The sequence below is a fragment of the Cydia strobilella genome, chromosome 1, assembly GCF_947568885.1.
Source record: "Cydia strobilella chromosome 1, ilCydStro3.1, whole genome shotgun sequence".
In the NCBI taxonomy this organism is placed as follows: Eukaryota; Metazoa; Arthropoda; class Insecta; order Lepidoptera; family Tortricidae; genus Cydia; species Cydia strobilella.
In genome coordinates this window covers 31,911,239-31,931,374 of record NC_086041.1, presented here as the reverse complement: position 1 = coordinate 31,931,374, position 20,136 = coordinate 31,911,239, and the positions used below count along the sequence as shown (strand labels likewise).

General features: G+C 40.4%; 1 protein-coding gene across 1 annotated transcript in view; it reads right to left on the bottom strand.

Annotated features, from left to right (window-relative positions):
• The window catches only part of LOC134743373 (piwi-like protein Siwi), a 35,039-nt gene extending 25,115 nt beyond the window's left edge, over window positions 1–9,924 (bottom strand). The window contains exons 1-5 of the mRNA XM_063676767.1: window positions 9,831–9,924; window positions 8,922–9,240; window positions 8,624–8,764; window positions 1,032–1,191; window positions 31–142 (exon numbers count right to left, since the gene is read on the bottom strand). Of these exons, the coding sequence (XP_063532837.1) occupies window positions 31–142; window positions 1,032–1,191; window positions 8,624–8,764; window positions 8,922–9,240 (732 nt within the window). The 5' untranslated portion in view covers window positions 9,831–9,924. The remainder of the gene's footprint in view (window positions 1–30; window positions 143–1,031; window positions 1,192–8,623; window positions 8,765–8,921; window positions 9,241–9,830) is intronic.
• Window positions 9,925–20,136: the final 10,212 nt, after the last annotated feature.

Here is a 20,136-nt window from a genome sequence, read left to right as displayed (position 1 = left end):
ATGTAGAAACAAGTATTGTTATGTACCAACCTTAATCAGCAGTCTCATACGCTGCCCATCCGTCTTACGGTCCGAGTACAACTCCAAAGGGTTGGGGTGCAGTTTCTTGACTGTGTACAAGACGCAGCCATCAAAGATGTACCTATAAACATTACAATACGTATATTATACTTACCTAAAGATGGTATTCCACCTGTAAAATGTCATTGCGTCTCTCTCTAAGCAAAATGTGAGACGAAATACACATTGGACAAATAAATTGGATAGGTGGAATACCAGCCTAACACAAAACATACATACATAAAATAATAAAATTCTCAGTCGGTTGGTGAATTATTATGCGAAGTAATTTTCTAGTAAGATAAAGAGTTTCGTTTAGGGACTAAAACTTCAAAATGTACGCGATCTTATAATTAAATTAATATAATGGCGTTCAATTCTCTGCATGCCATAAATATTTAAAAAAAATGCGGCACACGAGGTTAAATTAAATCTTGAATAATCTGACATCTGCAAAATTATGTCTAAAGTACAGTAAATGAACAACCCTGCTGTTAAGGGTCTACACAGTTAACCCAGTGTCAAATTGTACTGCTAACCATGGTAACTCCAGGTTTAACCGGTTAACCCCGGGTTAGTGAATGGTGCAATAGGCCCCTGGTTGTGGTTTGACAGTGGCAATGAAGGGACTGCATTGACTACCTAGTACATTTAAACGTTCCTGATTACCAAATACTATTATATTTTTACTTAATACAAAACAAATTAATTTGCTAGTAAGCTTCATTGAGCCAAGCCAACGAGTCCGTAGCTGACCATAATAACTTCTTACCAACCGCCGCAGTAAGTTGCCGGGATCACACAGAGCGAGCATACGCGCGAGGCAATTTCCTCGCGCACAAAACGGCCAGTGTAGAAGTGCCTCGGCCGAGACGGCGCGGTGCGGGCACTTCTACACTGGCCGTACTCTGTGTGGACCCGGCTAATGGTATACGTATGTATATGGATCATGTTTTGCTTTCTCGTCTTACCCTCCTAGAGTGTTGGCGTGGACACGCAGCAGCCCCTTGCGAGTGCCGGTGTTATCCTCCTCGGGATCCACGTCCACGTGGTACTGGTACAGGCGCCACTGGGGCGTCGAATGGACGACGAAGTAATTCGCCATCAAGTCCAGTGCGTCGCCGAAAGACCCTATGTAAACAATTGAGAAATATTGTGCTTGTTAAATACTCGTCACTTTAATGTGTGAGACTGTCCGTGGCCCAAACATGGCTCTGATGGCTCCTATACGATGGCCCAATGCTGGACCAGCGAGATGGCCATGCGATGGTTGAGAGCATGCACTATGGGCCACGTGTAGATGCATACGCACCATCGCTGGCCCACTACCTTTGATGTGCGGACTAAAAACCGACACCGTGGCCATTCCATCGAGCCATCCGGACACCACTACCCTCTCTACACGCTGGCCCATCTTAGTGGGTCACTGCGAGTGTGGTAACTAGCACTATACGTGCGTATGTCAAAAATTAAAGTGCCATATGTACTGCAAAACGTACAATACACGTGCGAAAAGGTAATTCGCGACTCGTGTCGATTCGAATTTCCTACTTTTCGCACTTATATCGTAAATGTAAACGAAAATGTGATCGTTTGAATAATCAAAAGCTACTAAAAACATGTCATTACAATAATATATTCTAATTCCCCATCAACCAGTTTTCATAAATTTAATGGTTTTCTTACGTTTACATACTGTCCCTGAGTTAGGTTAACATGGTTAGGAATTATTTATTTCATATCCTCCACTTCTTCGAAAAAAAAAAGGAACTATCCACGGGACGCCAGTCTCGCCCGAACCATTGTATTGTTAACTTGTTATTCTAAGAAAGCGGTTTATGGGGCATTTTGGAAACAAGACTTTCGAATCGGTGTGAGTCATCAATGTTTGTATGAAATGTGATTTTCAATGCAACGCAAAGCAACGAAGTAGTTTTTAGGGTTCCGTACCCAAAGGGTAAAAACGGCACCCTATTACTAAGACTCCTCTGTCCGTCCGTCTGTCACCAGGCTGTATCTCATGAGCCGTGATAGCTAGACAGTAAAAACTTTCACAAATGATGTATTTCTGATGCCGCTATAACAACAAATACTAAAAACAGAATAATATAAATATTTAAGTGGGGCTTCCATACAACAAACCTGGTTTTTTTTGCCGCCCTTCGTGCCCGAGTCCGACTCGCACTTGGCCGGTTGTTTATTATAAACAAGTTTGTTGTGAGACCGATTCGACTAATTTCCTATTCTTGTCACCATGCCTGTAACGTTCTATTAACAAGTATGTAAGTGCGAAAGTGACGGGCATAGTGACAGGCGATAAAAATGGAACCATGCTGCGCTGATTAGAATCATAACTGCAAAACATATCACAAAGTTTGCATCTTTTCTAATAACCATATAATTATGTTTTTGCGATAACAAGCTATGGTGATGTGATGATGAAAGTTTGGTGAAATAAGTTACCTAGAATAGAACAAAGAATGAAGGAATACAAGGAAGAGAACCACTAAAGACAAGACTAATGGTGTAATCTTTAATGTAACTTGATTTAGCAATAAGCAATAAACTCTCTAAAACTTCCAAATTCCTAAACTTAGTTTGGTTTACTTTGTTATTCATACAATTATACACCATGTAGCAACACTAACCTAAACAGATTTTCATGCGTTTTCACCTATCAATAGTGACTCTTAAGGAAGGTTTAGGTGTATAATTTGTTAAGGTTTACCCGTGCGAAGCCGGCGCGGGTCGCTAGTTGTAAATAAAGATAAAAAAATGCCATTAGTAGGCAACACAAAATGAAGAAACAAAGGGAGTGGCTGGTGCCAAGCAGAGGCACTAAAATCCCAAGTTGTCAGAATGGATAATACTTTACAGCTTGTGTAGTGTCTTTAATGTTGAAGTATTATTATTATTTGAATGTTTAGCACATGTTTGGCCCTACTATCAGCATCCCAATAGTACTGATATAGTTCCTAGAATTTCGTTGTTTTGTTAGTTGCTCAAGAATCTCAAGATAACAGGTTAGGCCGCGGACTGGACGGACGACAAGGCCGTCCATACATTTGGGTGAGCGCAATGCATATGCATATGATTTGATGGTCTTGATTTTGATGTCCATATTAAGCTTTGTTTTATTAGTAAACTAGCGACCCGCCCCAGCTTTGCACGCTCCATAATCACTCCATTGATAGTTAAAAACCGCATGAAAATTGGTTCAGTAGTTTTCCAGTTTCTCACGAACAACATACATATGTATAAATAGAGAGACGCGGCGAGGGACTTTGTTTTATAAGGTGTAGTGATTTTGTACTTTTTAGTAAATACATATTGTAATGTAAAATAATAGTCTTTGGTTACCGCAAGAGTTGTTCATGAAATGAAACTATTGGATCAGATTATATCTAGTATCCGTCTGTCACCAGGCTGTATCTCATGAGCCGTGATAGCTAGACAGTAAAAACTTTCACAAATGATGTATTTCTGATGCCGCTATAACAACAAATACTAAAAACAGAAGAAAATAAATATTTAAGTGGGTACAAAATACATCCCAATATTCCAAACGTTTTAAGCTCTTTACAGCGCTCATGGTCGACAGAGCGCTCAGGAATAATATATTTACCTCCATGAAAGATTTGATGAGATTTTGGGGTACAATACAATTGAGTGGAAAAATTAACTTTCTTAGGTGGGACACCACAACCACTGGATCGGTAGCACAGTGCTCTGCCATCTGAGCTACCAATACCTTACACAATACACACCACTCAGTCACCATTTTTCCACTTTTAATTTGTTTCTAAGCTTAATAGCACGTTCGCAGACGTTTCTGCTTGATACAAAATTTTATTTTGAGGTATGTATTTTAAATTCATTATAAAGAGTTTTGTTACATTTTTTTTATTTTTTATTTAGGCAACAAACAGTCATATACAAAAATAATAAAGAATAATATAATAATAGGCAATGTGTTAATTTGAGTGCCATACCTTAATAAAATAATTTCTAATCTAAATTAGCTATTGTAGGAGCAGTAAGCGGAAAACAAAGTTATCAGTAACTTGAAGTGCATCTATATTCATTCATCCATGTATATGTATGCACGGGCAGGTTGCTTACTCGTGTACATACATATTGCAACAGTTAATTAATATTGTTTTTTGTTTTCTTATAAGGAAAACTAATTAAATAATTTAAATAATGTAAAATGTCGTGCGTAATCTTTTAAATAGTACAACCCCCTAAAAGACTATTTACCTAACCTAAGAGAAACTCGGAACCAGATAAACCGTAAGGAAAGTCCTACATGTAGTAAATTAATTTTTCACCTCAGCAGCTCGAACAAGCCTACTTTCGATGTAGGCTTGTATGTGCGATGAAACAATGTAGCTTTTTAATTTAGTGAAGGCCATGAACTTCATACTTTTATTACATTTTTTTTATGGTATGGTATGGTACGGTACGGTCCGGTCCGGTCCGATCTCGTATCGTATCGTATCGTACATATGATAATACTTTTTTTTCTGTTTATTTTGTGTAATTCGAAATACATTTTAACCTTTAATATGTTCTCACTACTGAGGTGAAAAATTATGTGTGCAACACGAGAGCAAAGTTATTTTACATCTCGTGTTTTCGAGTCCCTCGCTACGCTCAAGATTCTACCTTAGAATCACTCGCTTCGCTCGTGATTCAATTATAGAATCTTTCACTTTCTCGGGACTCGAAATAAACACTCGCAAGAAAAACCAACATTCCTCTCTTGCACAAATAACTATTAACTAGCTTTTGTGTAGCTTATTCTTTATCCAAGCTTCTAAGTAGACGCACTAAAATCCGAATCTACAAGACCGTGATTCGCCCAATTCTATCCTACGGATGCGAAGCGTGGACACTGATACTCGGGGAAGAAAATATGCTGCTAGTGGCCGAGAGGAAGATCCTCCGTAAGATACTGGGCCCCAAAATAAGACCGGATGGAAGCTGGACAGTCCTTAGGAACCATGAGATTGAAGACCTAGTGGCGGAACCTAACATCATGGGAGAGACTAAAGCCTACAGACTCCGTTGGTTGGGCCATCTTGAGAGAATGGATGAGGATCGGAACGTGAAAAGAGCATACCTGGGCCGCCCAGCAAGAAGACGACCTATTGGACGCCCCAGGTATCGCTGGTGCGATAGGGTGGAGGCGGATCTGCGCGAACTTCGAGTCACCAATTGGCGAGAGGTTGCACATGATCGAGAAAAGTGGCGCTGTATTGTGTCGGAAGTCAAGTCTCATTTTGGGTCGCTGAGCCAATGGAGTAAGTAGTAAGTATTTTTTATACAATCTGCTTTTTATCGATTTCCCATACAAACTTCCACCCCCTTAAAGGATGATTTCTGGGATAAAAACAACCCTATGTCCTTCCCCGGGACTCAAACTATCTCTATACCAAATTTCAACTAAAACGGTTTAGCGGTTTAAGCGTGAAGAGGTAACAGACAGACAGAGTCTGACACACTTTCGCATAATATTATTACTTGCCTGCGACTTCGTCTGCGTGGACTTAGTAACCGCAGCTAGAGTAAGAATAGCGCCTGGAAAAAATTTCATAGCAATCTAAATTTGAGCATATTATGCACACAAATTAGAAGGCACTCCGTTAATTATCTCAATTCCACCCCACTTTTTACTTTCTTAAGGTGATGATGATGATGATTTTCGGGATAAAAACTATCCTATGTCCTTCTCAGGGACTCAACCTATCTCTATGCCAAATTTCATCTAAATCGATTCAGCGGTTTAAGCGTGAAGAGGGAACACACAGACAGACTTTCGCATTTTAATATTAGTATGGATAGTATACTAGCTTTTGCCCGCGACTTCGTCTGCGTGGAATCAGTAACAGCAGCTACAGTAAGTTTAGTGCCTGGAGAAAGTCTAAAGCTGCGTACGCATTTGAGCGGCTCGGCCAGAGGCATGTTCGCCCCAAGCGGCGAGATGCGGGTGCTGATGTGTTTATGTTTGGGTGAGGGAACGCGCTCGCGGCGAGCCGATTTTGTGCGCCGCACAAAATGGCGTCGGACGCGATAACAGCTGCTGCTGCGTTTATTATAATTCATCGAATAATTAATAAAAAGAAGAAAAAATGTCCTCGGTGGTGGATGAAACAGTTATATAAAAATCGTGATTCATGTGGTCCTAACGCGCCGTGAGCAACGATACGTCCAAATTAGTCGAGGCACGCACACCGAGGCGCCTTTGAGCACGGTCACAAGACAGACTCCGGCCGGCTCACCGGATCACGGATCGGCTCACGGATTTGAGCACTCAGGCGAACCGACCCGAGGCTGCCTCAAATGCGTACTCACCTTTAAAGCAATCATTCAATTTGAGCATAATACGAATTACACACAAATTATCAGACAACTCATTAACTATCTCAATTCCACCATGATTCCACCCCGCTTTTCACCCTCTTAAGAGATGATTTTCGGGATAAAAACTATCCTATGTCCTTCTCAGCCGGGCTAGCACATGATTGGCGCGATAGTATCTCGCCGCGAGATAGACTACCCGTCTTTTACTAACTGTATGAATTAAAGGGGGACGGGTCAATCATGTGCTCGGCCTACTGGGACTCAACCTATCTCTATGCCAAATTTCATCTAAATCGATTCAGCGGTTTAAGCGTGAAGAGGGAACACAGACAGACAGACAGACTTTCGCATTTATAATATTAGTATGGATTAGTATGGATTGAATTAACTCTGTTTACTTTCTCTACAAGTGTTTCTCTTGCCCCAGTCTTAGCCCACCTAACTAAGGTTAGGTTGAATTTATACCATTAAAACAAAAATCAAGGATGCGCTAAAACACGGCATGTCACTGAAATGGAAATGGGCAGGCCACATAGCAAGATACCAGGACAACAGATGGACACTGCAAACAACAAAGTGGCTTGGCCCCACTGGAAAAAGACGAGATGGTCGACAAAGGGCAAGATGGGTCGACGATGTTGTAAAAACAGCTGGTAAAAACTGGATGACCTCAGCTCAAGACAGACAGACATGGAATAAGATGGAGGAGGCTTTCTACCCTATAGGGGCCATACAATAATATATATATATATATATATGAACTTAGTATTTCAAATTTGTAACCAGTGTATGGATAAATAAAGCTATAATAAAATAATACCATTAAAAATATATTCATACCTTGAGGAACATGGTGCCACTACAAAATGATTTGTATTTGAAAATTCAAATTTTGAAATATGGAACAACATCACTATTCAAATAGTTCTGAATTTTGTATAGTGAACAATGTTTCTGAAGGAGCTATGAAACTGGGAGCCACAATCAATATTACTTCATTGACAAAAGAATTGAGATCTTAATTGGAGACATTTTCTGTAGGATTGTAAATAGGATATGCAGATAACTAAGCTGAAGACTTGACTTCAATTTACCAGTAAATTAAGCAAGTTTTTTACGAGCAAACCAAATGTTTTAAAGAAGGTGTAGCATCAGGTTAAGTATAATAAAAACCGGCCAAGTGCGAGTCGGACTCGCGCACGAAGGGTTCCGTACCATTACGAAAAAAAAAACAGCAAAAAAAATCACGTTTGTTGTATGGGAGCCCCATTTAAATATTTATATTATTCTGTTTTTAGTATTTGTTGTTATAGCGGCAACAGAAATACATCATCTGTGAAAATTTCAATTGTCTAGCTATCACGGTTCATGAGATACAGCCTGGTGACAGACAGACAGACGGACAGACAGATGGACAGCGGAGTCTTAGTAATAGGGTCCGCTTTTTACCTTTTGGGTACGGAACCCTAAAAACGGTAACTTCGTATAACAAAGTTGATTACTCAAATATAAGGGAACTTATTCTGTATGTAAATACTAGCAAAGAAATTAGTTGTTACATTTATTTCTACAGTGATGTGATGTGAAATAATTGACTTGAAAAAGTGCCTGCTTTAAGAGAAGCACACTGTTCAGGTAATAATCATACCTCAGGGTTTTGGGTGCGGGAATGTTAAAAGCCAAAAAGTTGGCATAAAGGTCATAAAGCATAAAAACAAAATTTATTTCAACATTTTAAAGTATATGTAAATGTTTGGCAACTATTTCACAATAAAAGTTATAAATACACGAAATCATTCCTGCACCCAAAACCAGCAGGGGTCAGCAAACCGCGGCTCGCGAGCCCAATACGGCTCTTTGGTTGGAGGTAAAATTGCGGTTCCCAGTGACCCGATAAATGAACACTTGGAAGTTTTTAGACCATTGAAATCAACATTTGCAGCTGCTTAAGCTTCCTAAAACTAGTGATTTCTACTGCTGTTGGCTCTTTTTCTTAATTTTGCTGACCCCTGCCCCAGAGTATGGTAATAATAGTTCGCAAGTGCAAAACTTAATGAAAATACATCTGGCTGCAATAAATAGATCGATTTGCTTCCTTTTATTGGTCTGTTCTATTTAAATTATTTACTCTACCAAATGCCAGCATGCTTAGAGGTACTTGAAAGGAATGAGCCATTTAAGAAACGGTAACACTTACCTTTCTTCGATTGCAACTGATCAGGGCGGGTGCGGAGAATCATGACATTCTCAGGGAGCACCCTGCCGCCACCACGGCGCGAGCCGCGCCCGCTCGCCGCCGCTCCGCCAGGCTCACCCGAGCCTGCCGGGACACCCTGGCCTTAAATTGAAAACAATTTAATGTTCGGTTAACAAATACCTAAGCCTTAGTAAAAATAATGTCTGGGTCAACGATGATGACTGTCTCATTCATGTCGCACAATGCCAATGGAAGTACTTTTTTTCATATCAGAGAAGATTCAATGAAAAAAGATTACCTATATCTAACGTCTGCATCCTCTGTTGGATGTCAACGTCCCCCGGATGCGCGTGGGTGGACGGTGTGGTCCTGTGCGAGGCCCGGCCGGCCGCCGCGGCGACGGCGGGCGCGCCGGCGCGCACGGGCGGCGCCGCGGCGGGCGGCCCCCAGGCCGACGGGGGCTGCGGCCGCGGCCCGGGCCCGGGCCCGGCGCCCGCGGGGGCCGGCCCGGCGGCCCCGCCCGCGTCCCCGGGCCGCCGCGGCGCCTGCCTGCCCTCCTGCGACCCTCGCCCAGCGCGTCCGCGGGCCTTTCCCCTTCCTCCTGGTTGTTCAGACATCTGCAAAGTGCAAAAATCAAGAGAATACGAAATTGCACTACCTCAACGATTGATATATTGTGCGAGTTCCGACATGACCTTGATGCACTTCCCGATTTTCCAAAATGGATGACCCAATATAATTGTTTTGGGCAGGAACAAAACAGGTATTACAAAAAATATAGGTACACAATTTCTTTAAATTAGGATAATGTGTAAGTCAACAATATTTTCTAACATAATTTACATATTTGCATAAAGGGGTCAGTATACGAAATCCCTTCATCAAAACAAAAAAGCTGACCCAGCCATTTTATTTATCAACAATGGCGGTTGGCGGGTGACGCGTGTTGCTTTTGTTTTGAGAAAATAGTCGTTGCGATTATTGATGGTATGTCACGTATTATTAAATTGCTACTAAAGACAGTCGTATAAAATATAATATTCATTAATTTAACACGATTTCAGTGATAAATAAGAGAATAGAGGACAAGAACTATGTACATGTGCTAGCTGAAATACTCATCATTACAAAAACATACTATACTATTTGCGTTTAGATTGAATAATTAAACTTAAAATGTAGAATATAATACATTGTTTTTACTTACTTTTTCTATCTAATTATTTTGAAACGCAGAATTATGCAGAATCCGTCCATCCGTCGTCCACGCAGCGAGCGAAACAGCGAAACTAGCGAAAGCGAAACAGTGGTGAATGAATCTGAATGTAAAAAATGAAAAAAATAGCCTGGCCGGAAATAATACGCGTGTTGCCACTTGTAAAATAATTAGACTACTAACAGACGACCGGACGGTCTGACTGATCGGTGAATACATATAGTTGGTCAAACCAAATTGTCAGTAAATAAGAACAAAAAAAAAACTGTGAAAGACAAAGATAGTATGATTCTCTGTCCATGTTTGAAATGAGACAGTTTTTTGACAAACTATAAAAGACTTTCACTAAGCACACAAGACGACCACTAAGCAAATTAAAATAAATTCAAACCTACAAATGTACCCTAAACTTAGTGTGAATAAACGGCTTTTTTTAGCGAACTAGACTCCACACTCGTGTTCGCGGCTTCGCGCCGTGATTCGCGCATGAGTGTGGAGAGCCCTCTAGATTTACATGGATTAATACTAATTTTGGTTTTTTGGTACATATTTTTGGAAATAGAGTCACTCGTCCATCTCTCCATCTTGTAGTAGACGTAGCGAGCAACTGAATAAATTGCGAGTGTAGATGGCTAGCACTCCTAAGGGCCCTCCACACTTATGCGCGAATCGCGGCGCGAAGCCGCGAACGCGAGTGAGGAGTCTAGTTCGCTAATCAACGAAATCGACTCCACACTCGCGTTCACGGCTTCACTCCGCGTAGTCTGGAGCGGGCTCTACGGCTTCCGCTTCGCCAAGACTCGCGCCGAGCGCCTCTAGGAGGGCGCCTCGAGAGAGTCTGATCCGTCCGGCATAAAATTAGATTGGAGATGGACGACAATGAGGGCTAACGCGTATGAATTCGCCGCTAGGGGCGCTAGCTAGTGTGGATGGTGGTCTTCGCAAAGTTCGAAATGTCAAATGTCACTTGTCACTTCAATAACTGACAGCTGTTCTTTAGTCTTTTGGACCACCATCAACAGAGGCGCCAACTGGTGAGCAAAAAAACGATAGCCCTCATTTATTTTCTGATCAACGCGGGCGATTTGATCACCCCGTCTGGATTAGCCTTAACCTAATGAAATTTTTACTCAAATTGTCAATTTGATTGTCCCGTCTGAATAAACCTTAACTTCCTGTCTGGTCCCAGAGAGCCTACAACATAGGAGGTCCTATAAGGATCCTATAGAATATAAGTGGCCTACCGCGTGCGCCCGTGAGGGACAGAACATACGCAATGCGACAATATGATTGGTCGAGTAGATTTGTAGCCCACCATAAACCAGATACAATGGGGTTGGCCGGTCGAAATAATTAGCAGATGGCGCCAGCATAGCTTGCCCTGTCAACCCCTAGAATTGTGTCAAATTTTTGTTTTTTTAATGCCCTGGATGCCAGCCGCTAGCCCTTTAAGCCAAATTTCATAGAAAAAGGGGCAAGCTATGATGGCGCCATCTCTGCAAACCTTTGACAGTTGCCAACCCCATTTACGGTGGGGAATAAAAAAAAAGTGAGACTGTAACAAGCTCAGAATAATAACTATAACTAACTATAACTAAAGCATAGGTAGAAGCCAGGCAAAAATAAGAGCTTGGTAAAAGGTATCGTATTCACAACACGCTATTACTTATTGTCTACGAGTGAGTGAGACAACAATCCGCAAGTACTTTCGTTTTTTCCAGCATTGTCACAAAACGAACTGAGGAAAATGTCAAATGGTTGTAATTGGTTTTAATATAATCCAGCCAAATAAAATATATGTTCGGTATTTCACAGGTAGGTGTCAACTGTAACAACTTGACATAGTCGTATTATTTTAGTTGAAATATTTCGCGGGATTACAGTGGTCATCTTGCTTAAACATGTAAATTTGTAAGAAAACATCCTGACCTATATTTAAAAGCTAAAGATCGTCATAATACTTGTACCTTAAATTAAAGACACCAAAATAAAATAGCCCTTCCCGCCAGTAACTTACAAATAAGTAATAAGAGCCCCTATATAATATGTCAATAAGAATCTTCAATAGTCTCCCAAAGGAAATAGCGGGAGAGCAAAAATATGATAAATTTGTTAACTACTTGAAAAATTATTTAACAAGTAATTGTTTTTTATTCTATACAAGAATATTTTGATTGTAATAAATACCATAAATAGACATATAAGTAATACATAGCTTAGGTAGGTATATCTTTTGTGTAATGTTATCTCTGTTTAATTTACATATGTGTTAGTTTAGAGTAGATAGATAAAATTGCAATACCCTTACAGTGTGTCATGTTGTGATACATTATCGATTAAGAACATCTGTAATTTTAAAAATGTGAAAGCAATAAATATATTATATTATTATTAATTTTAATTATATTATTGCTAATGCTATTCCTGAAAGATTGTTGGAAAACGTTCTGAGTTTTTATTTGTAATGGTTTGAAGTTCCCTATGTGATAATGTCTTGTGTGATCGAGGGCTACAAAATCGCGTACAGGAAAATACGCACGAACCCGTAACCTTTATGCTGGCACCACACTTCGTTATGTGTTATTCGTTATGCGGCTTCGCTGTATTTGCCTAAATAGGTATATGTTTCTGTGAAGCGAACAACAAATAGGTACCACACTTTGGCCGTATTTGGCGAATAATTGCGCTGCGTCTTTATCGTGTCCTTTGAAGTGTGTCAAAAAACCGACAAGTGAACGGATACGCATATTTGCTATTTGCGCTTATGCGTTATGCGTGCGAATAAGGCAAATACAGACGAATAAGTGCTCCACACTTCGTCGTATTCGGACGAATAACGCGCGTAAAGGTCCCTCCGCACACATGCACGAATCACGGCGCGAAGCCGCTAACGCGAGTCTGGAGTCTAGTTCGCTAAACAGCGAAATCGACTCCACACTCGCGTTCGCGGCTTCGCGTCGCGTAGTCTGGAGCGACCTTAACGAATAACACATAACGAAGTGTGGTGCCAGCATTAGCCGCTCCAGACTACGCGGCTTCGCGCCGTTATTCGCGCACGACTGTGGAGGGCCCTTTTAATCGATGAGTTTTGTTCAATTTTGAAGAAATTAATTTATAGGACCTGACCTAAACATTAAAATCGATATGTTGTTTATGTAATTATTACTTGCATTTAAGTCTGTATAGAATTTTGCATATATTTTCGAAATTTTCTGCTAACTATGAAAAGGTCCCTCCACACTCGTGTGCGAATAGCGACGCGAAGCTGCGAACGCGAGTGTAGAGTCTAGTTCGCTAATCAGCGAACTCGACTCCACACTCGCGTTCGCAGCTACGTGCCGCGCAGTCTGGAGCAGAGCAGGCTAAAGGTTATATTTTTGGCATAGTGATGTCCTGTGTATTTATCGACCTCAGATCAATAACCTATCGACATTTACAGCTTTCTTATAGTTTGGCCCAGGACTGTCTCATTTTAATTGATGAGTATAGTTTTCTTTGTTCTTACTTACTGACAGATTGTGTTTGCCAGACTATAGTATAATAAAAAGACATTAATGATCATTGATGAATGTTCCTTTTATTAATATTGTTGGTTTACCTATCTCACAAAACTAAACTTTTTATTTCAGATTTCCAAAGGACGAGGAATAGGGGATATTACTGCAATGTCCTGCCGCCAGAGTGCAGTACTAGCCTTTTTAGTGAACCGTAGAGTAACTTATACATTCTGTACCTTTAACAGGTTTTTGACAAGTTTTTAGAGGATCTACCGGGAAACGCAAATCCGAAATTTTGTTATCTGCCTCTTTATCGCTCGAATACGGAAGAGTGACAGAGATGTTAGATAACGAAAGTTCGATTTTCTTGTTTCGCCATAGACCCTCAGATTGTGGTAGTGGCGCAACCTACGCCAAGTTTAGCGTAATATTCTCTATTATTAAATAAAAAAATATATTACACGAATGTTTCCCTTCATTTCCTATTTGATACATAAGTAGAAATTATACTTAAATTTTTAGCATTAGAAAAAAAGGTAAACCATTTGCACGTGTCTTTTTATATATATAGCAATATTTTAAAATATTTAGATCAGTACGCTTTCACTCACTCCGCAGATGGACTGCCCCGAAAAAAAACGAGAGGTATAGTTAGACGATTCTGAGTGGTAGATTGCAAATGAGATAAAAGCTATATTAGGTACATGCATAACTCCTCATGTCAGGCGGCTCTTTGATTACAAGGATTGCATAGTTTTTGTACTTTTTATGATTTCTAGCATATGAAAATTATAAAAAGTATAAAAGTTATGCAATCCTTGTATTCAATGAGCCGCCTGCTACAGATTTTTTGAAATTGCCTCGTTTTTTCAGGTTCAACTTTCATTAGCCAGACTATTATCAATTTACTGATTTAAAATATCACTATTTTAACACGGGACTTAATCGCGTACAAACTTACGTTTATTTATGGCCTGGCGTTTCGAACGTGACGTCACGTTCGTGGTCAGGCAGACAACGTAACGTCACGTTCGAAACGTCAGTAGTAGTAGTAGTAGTTTGTGGCTTGGTTTATATAACTAACGATTTCCAATTTTTCACAGTTCTGTTGGCGGTAGGCCCTCTGGGCTATATAACCGCGAAAATCGAAGTTCGCCAATTGCGGGCATTTTTCTCTGTCACTCTAATTATGCCTACATTGGAGTAAAAGAGAAAGATCCCCGTAATTTGCGACTTTCGGTTTTCGCGGTAAATTGTTGTTTATTTCCCAGTAACGTAAGTGAAGTGAATATTACGGCCGTTTGTTCGTTTTGTGGTTCGTTTGCATTGTTGGTATTGTATCAATGTACAAATTACGGAATTCTCCTTATGCGTGGCCCGATACGAACTTGGCCTATTTACCTGTTTTTCCTTCTAACGAATGTATCCAACGCCGTTTCTAAAACGCCGTATGATTCGTATGAAGGAAAAATACGTTCCTAATGTCGTTTTGATGTTATCGAAAGTGCTGTAAAAGCGGCCGTTGTATTTTAGTATAGAAATTAATGGTGTAACCGGGTGACGAATTGGCGGGTAGGCCGCTGACACCGGACCTTTAGGGCGAGCTTAGGGTCCGATAGGGGAAAAGAAAAATTTAAAGGATCGGAATCGTTGCAAAGAAAAATGAAGGAATACAAAGGACAGAGGGCCTACCGCGAAAACCGTAATTCGGAAATTGCAGGGATCTTTCTCTTTTACTCCAATGAAGGCGTAATTAGAGTGACAGAGAAAGACACCCGCAATTTGCGAAATTCGATTTTCGCGGTTATAGCCCAGGTTTATTCTTAAGGCCATAACACACCATCGCACCGCACCAAGGTATTTCATAATCATAATCGTGATAATCGTTTATTGCAACCATGGTATTACAAGGTGTTGGTATTTTATTAGACAGTGAATACATTTACCCTACTAGGGCGTGGCAACATTTTTAAAAACCTTAATTAATCTAAAACACAGTTTTAATAAATGTATAGTGTAATTTTTATCCTGAAATAAATAAATCTAAATCTATACGACAAAGATAGAATATAAAAATGTAATGTAAAGCGATATCTCTTTCTTGCTCTTACTTATGGGTGCGTCGCACAATGACGTTGGTGCGGTGCGATAATGTGTTATGGCCTTAAAGGGCTCATTTAAGCGCTTCACACACCTTTACTTAATTCAGTACAATTCAGTATCAGGACGACAGGTATTGCTGCGTCCCTGTCGTCAGTGGGCCTGCCGCCTACCGCGAAAAATCGAAATTCGCAATTTGCGGGGATTTTCCTCTTTTACTCCAATGTAATTAGAGTGACAGAGAAAGATACTTGCAATTAGCGAACTTCGAGTTTAGCCACAATAGCCCAGTTACAGACTTATGTAAGGTGGTATGTGTGAAGCGTTTTAGACGGCGAGCGAACTCGCATGCGATTTTAGTTATAGTCTGTCAAGCCATTTCCGTCAGTAAAAAAAAGCGGCAAGCGGTCAATATGGCGTCATCTGCGTTGCGTAAAATACGGCTTATTTTACTTATTTATACATGGTATGAATGACATTAACATTCGAAGCAGTGCAATATTTTTGCCTGTGTTGGGATAATGTATGCTTTTATAGTTTGTCAAAGGACTGTCTCATTCAAACATAGACAAAGAGAATCATACTATCTTTGTCTTACACTAGTACTAGCACCAAAAAAAAAGGATGAGTATAGTTTTTTTGAATCTTATTTACTGCCAATTTGGTTTGACCAACTATAGCTTTAAAGTAGGTATTTATTTGGGTTGGGCCACTACTTGCTTGAGTCTTAAGCGCGCTCCAGACTACGCGGCGCGAAGCCGCGAACGCGAGTGTGGAGTCGATTTCGCTGATTAGCGAACTATACTCCACACTCACGTTCGCGCAGGGACCGGACAACCCTTTCCGCGATAAAACCCTTTCAATGGGCGACACTTAAACACGGCTAACACATTGAAAGACTTTCCCTTTTGAACTGCAAGCCCATTCATACCCTTACCTTTGACTAACCCTTACCGAAAAGCTAACCAAAAATAAGGCTAGCTCTTAATAAGGGTTACCCTTATCTTTAAGCGTTTTTTATAAAGGTTTCCCTTTGCGTGAAAGAGACAGGATTAGTATATATCTACGGTAGTGTACGAAAAGGAAAGAAAATACGTGCCTAGTCAAAGAACGCCGCCGTCGCCGCCGACGATCGCTCGGATTCGAAGTAATGTGTGCTTTATGAACACGGTAGACGACTTAAATTAGCACGCTTATATGCTAAAAGGGAAGCCCTTTATAAGGCTAACCCTTATAAGCAATATGCAAGGTGTTGGTGAGTGGATGATAAGGGTTTTGTAAGGGTATTTGGGCTACCGATTACTCAAATGTGGTAGCTTTATATAAGGGTTTTTAAAACCAAAACAAAGGGTTTCGTCTGGCAAAGGGTATGGTGAGTTAAGCCTTATGCAATACCCTTATAAAACCCCGATAAGGGATAGCGGGCCGGTCCCTGCGTTCGCGGCTTCACGCCGCGATTCGCGCACGAGTGTGAAGGGCCCTTAAAACACCTGAAAAAAGTTTGGATAATAGGTACCCAAGTAATTGAAGATTCGGATAAAATGAGTCATAATTCGGATAATTGAGGGTTCGGATAATGAGGTAGGAAGGCGGTAGCCTCGTTGCCGGCCGTGTATAATATGCGCTTTATTAGTACCTACCATAGAGTAACTTATAATAGAGCGGTACTGTCATAGTAAATTTTGTAACCCCAGTAAATTCACTGCCATCTGTCGACACACTTTAAAACTAAAATTGAAGATTTGTAAAAATACGATAAAATGTATTTAAATATCGATAAATGTTTTTTTTTATTTGCATTAATTATTTTGATGATTTTGACCCATGTTCTTTCACTGATATGCGTTAAAATTGTTAAATAACAAACGAAACCGTCAACGCCATCTATACGACTGTAGGCCAAAACTAGTAGCGCCCTCTGAACGAGAATCAAATTTTCTTGATTTTCGAGGCACGTTTTTTCCTTAGACTGTATCCATCTATTACGGAGTTATATCTATCTTTGGTACCTACCAATTAAAATGCAAATGTAGTGTCCGCGCGCGAATGCCGTGCATGGATGAGGAATGTTAGGAATGTTGGGCGTCATGACCGAGTGGTGTCATTTTGTACGTACGGGCGCGGCGCACACCCTCCCACTTCCTCGACCTCCAAATGCACGGAATTGGCGCGCGGACTATATATCTATCTGTATTATTCAACGGCATAAGTGCCTAATCGTTATTAGGCATGGCTCGCTGTATAAACATCTTCTTCCTCGCGTTATCCCGGCATTTTGCCACGGCTCATAGGAGCCTGGGGTCCGCTTGACAACTAATCCCAAGAATTGACGTAGGCACTAGTTTTAACGAATGCGCCTGCCATTTGACCTTTCAACCCGGAGGGGAAACTAAATATATAGGCCTTATTGGGATTAGTCCGGTTTCCTTACGATGTTTTCCTTCACCAAAGAGCAACTGGTAAATATCAAATGATATTTCGCACACAAGTTTCGAAAAACTCATTGGTGCGAGTCGGGGTTTAAACCCGCGATTTCCGGATTGAAAGTCGCACGCTCTTACCGCTAGGCCACCAGGCTCGCTGTATACATGTTACAACAATATGGTTATTATAATTACAGAAAAACGCACTTGTAAATGGTTCTCTCGGGTTTTAGGCTAACCCGTGCGCCCTCGACCAGTGAAGACGTGTCGTGCTCCATGAAGACGGTCCTCGTAAATTGGACCGAAACATGTCGAGCTATTCGACTTAATAATACGTGAGTGACCCAGTTTAAAATAATTTAATATGTGAGTCTCAAAGGAGTTTTATAGTTAAAATAACCCGTGCTCGGTAAACGATTATAATCACACCCCTGGAGTAAGTTCATTAACCATAACAGCATGCACCCTCTTTTTCGGCATATATGCTACTAGAAACAGGGACCAGTAAATAAGAGAGATTGGTAATTTTCATAGCGCAATTATCAATATCAACTTATACCGACCTGTTTGTACAGCACGGCTGCCAGACAATAGGGACCAAAAAAGCAACCTAATAAACTGACACATATGGTGTATGTCGTATACTTTCCATTGGAACTTAGTTCGTTCGGTTAGAAAGTCAGTGTTTTTTTAATGTTATTAAAACTTGGAATTTTGTACCAGAAGAGGTCCGTCAGCGCCATCAACAATAATGAGTTGTATTGTAGAATTTTGTATGGACACTGACTGTCTATATTATTTGTTTATCTTTACCGGTTCCGAATTTAAATCAGGATTCCATATCCATCCGACACTGCTTTCAAATTGCACGTTTTGCCCCGGCATTTTTATTAGTTCTCGTTTTCTCCAGTTTCCTCTGTAACTGGAGAGCCCTCTTTAGTGGAAATTTATTCAAATTCTTAAAAGAATACTCCCTTTTATTTGCTTATCTTCATTGTCTCAGTTACGGAAGTATAAGTAAGTAACAGCAAGTTTATTTTATAGGAAAAGCTTTTGCAGTTTTATTACATGGAGTTATTTGGGACATTAGGTGATAACTTGATAGGTAAGGTTTTAATTTGTCTTTCTTGTGAAAGTAAAACAATAATTGATACAACAGGCCGAAACTACATTGCGAGTGTTTAGTTGATATAATAATTATATACTTGATATGACAATGCTATGCCCTCTACACTACCGTGCCTGCCAGATATCGTCTATCATCGCCGATCAAGGGCCTGACGAAAGAAAAAGAATTTTCTTTGATAGAAAAAGATAGTCTTATTGCGATTCCTATAAGAGGAAAGAGAAAATAGTGCCATGCTTTGCTCTTATCACCGACCGGGTGGCATTATGGGTAGGAGGCGATGGCGAAATACCGGAATTTTTAGAGTGAGAGAAAAAATCCTACGCTGCCCAAATTTTATATGAATATTCTTTCTCTTACCCCCGGTCGCTTGGTGGCGCGTCTATAACTACTTGTATATACTATGTCTATGTCGCCGATAGTGTAAAGGAGCCATAGGAAGTATATAATATTCTTACGGTAGATCTCTCTTTAAGGCGCATATGTGTGTAAATATTCGCTGTCAACGGGTAAATCTTGTTAGCGTAGTTGGTAGAACGGCGGCGGCGCGGAGTGGCTCGCGAGTTCAAGTCTCGCCCGAGATATTGAGTTTTCCACTTTCCCTATTGTTTATTAAGTATTTCTAAGCATTGTGGTATCTTTTGCATACGTATCTGCTTAATACAATATTAATTTTATATTTACCTAGTTTTCGCCCGCGACTTCGTCTGCGTGGCGTAAGTAATTTGGGTAGCTTATTTTTTATCAAATCAGCTTTTTACCGATTTCCCATACAAACTTCCACCCCCCCCTTTACATCACCTTAAAAGATGATTTTTGGGATAAAAACTACCCTATGTCTTTTCCCAGGACTCAAACTATCTCTATACCAAATAGGGGGTATCACTGCAATGTTCTGCCACCAGAGTGCAGCACTAGCCCGTTTAGTAAACCATAGAGTAACTTATACACACTGTGCCTTTAACAGTTTTTTGACAAGTTTCAGAGATAATAAAATACGACATAGATGGCGGTTTGTTTACAGAGAACCTATCGGGAAACGCGAATCAGAAATTTCGCTATCTGCCTCATTATCGCTCGAATATGTTAATAATAATAAGTGACAAAAATGTTAGATAACAAAATTCAGATTTTCTTGTATTGCGATAAAT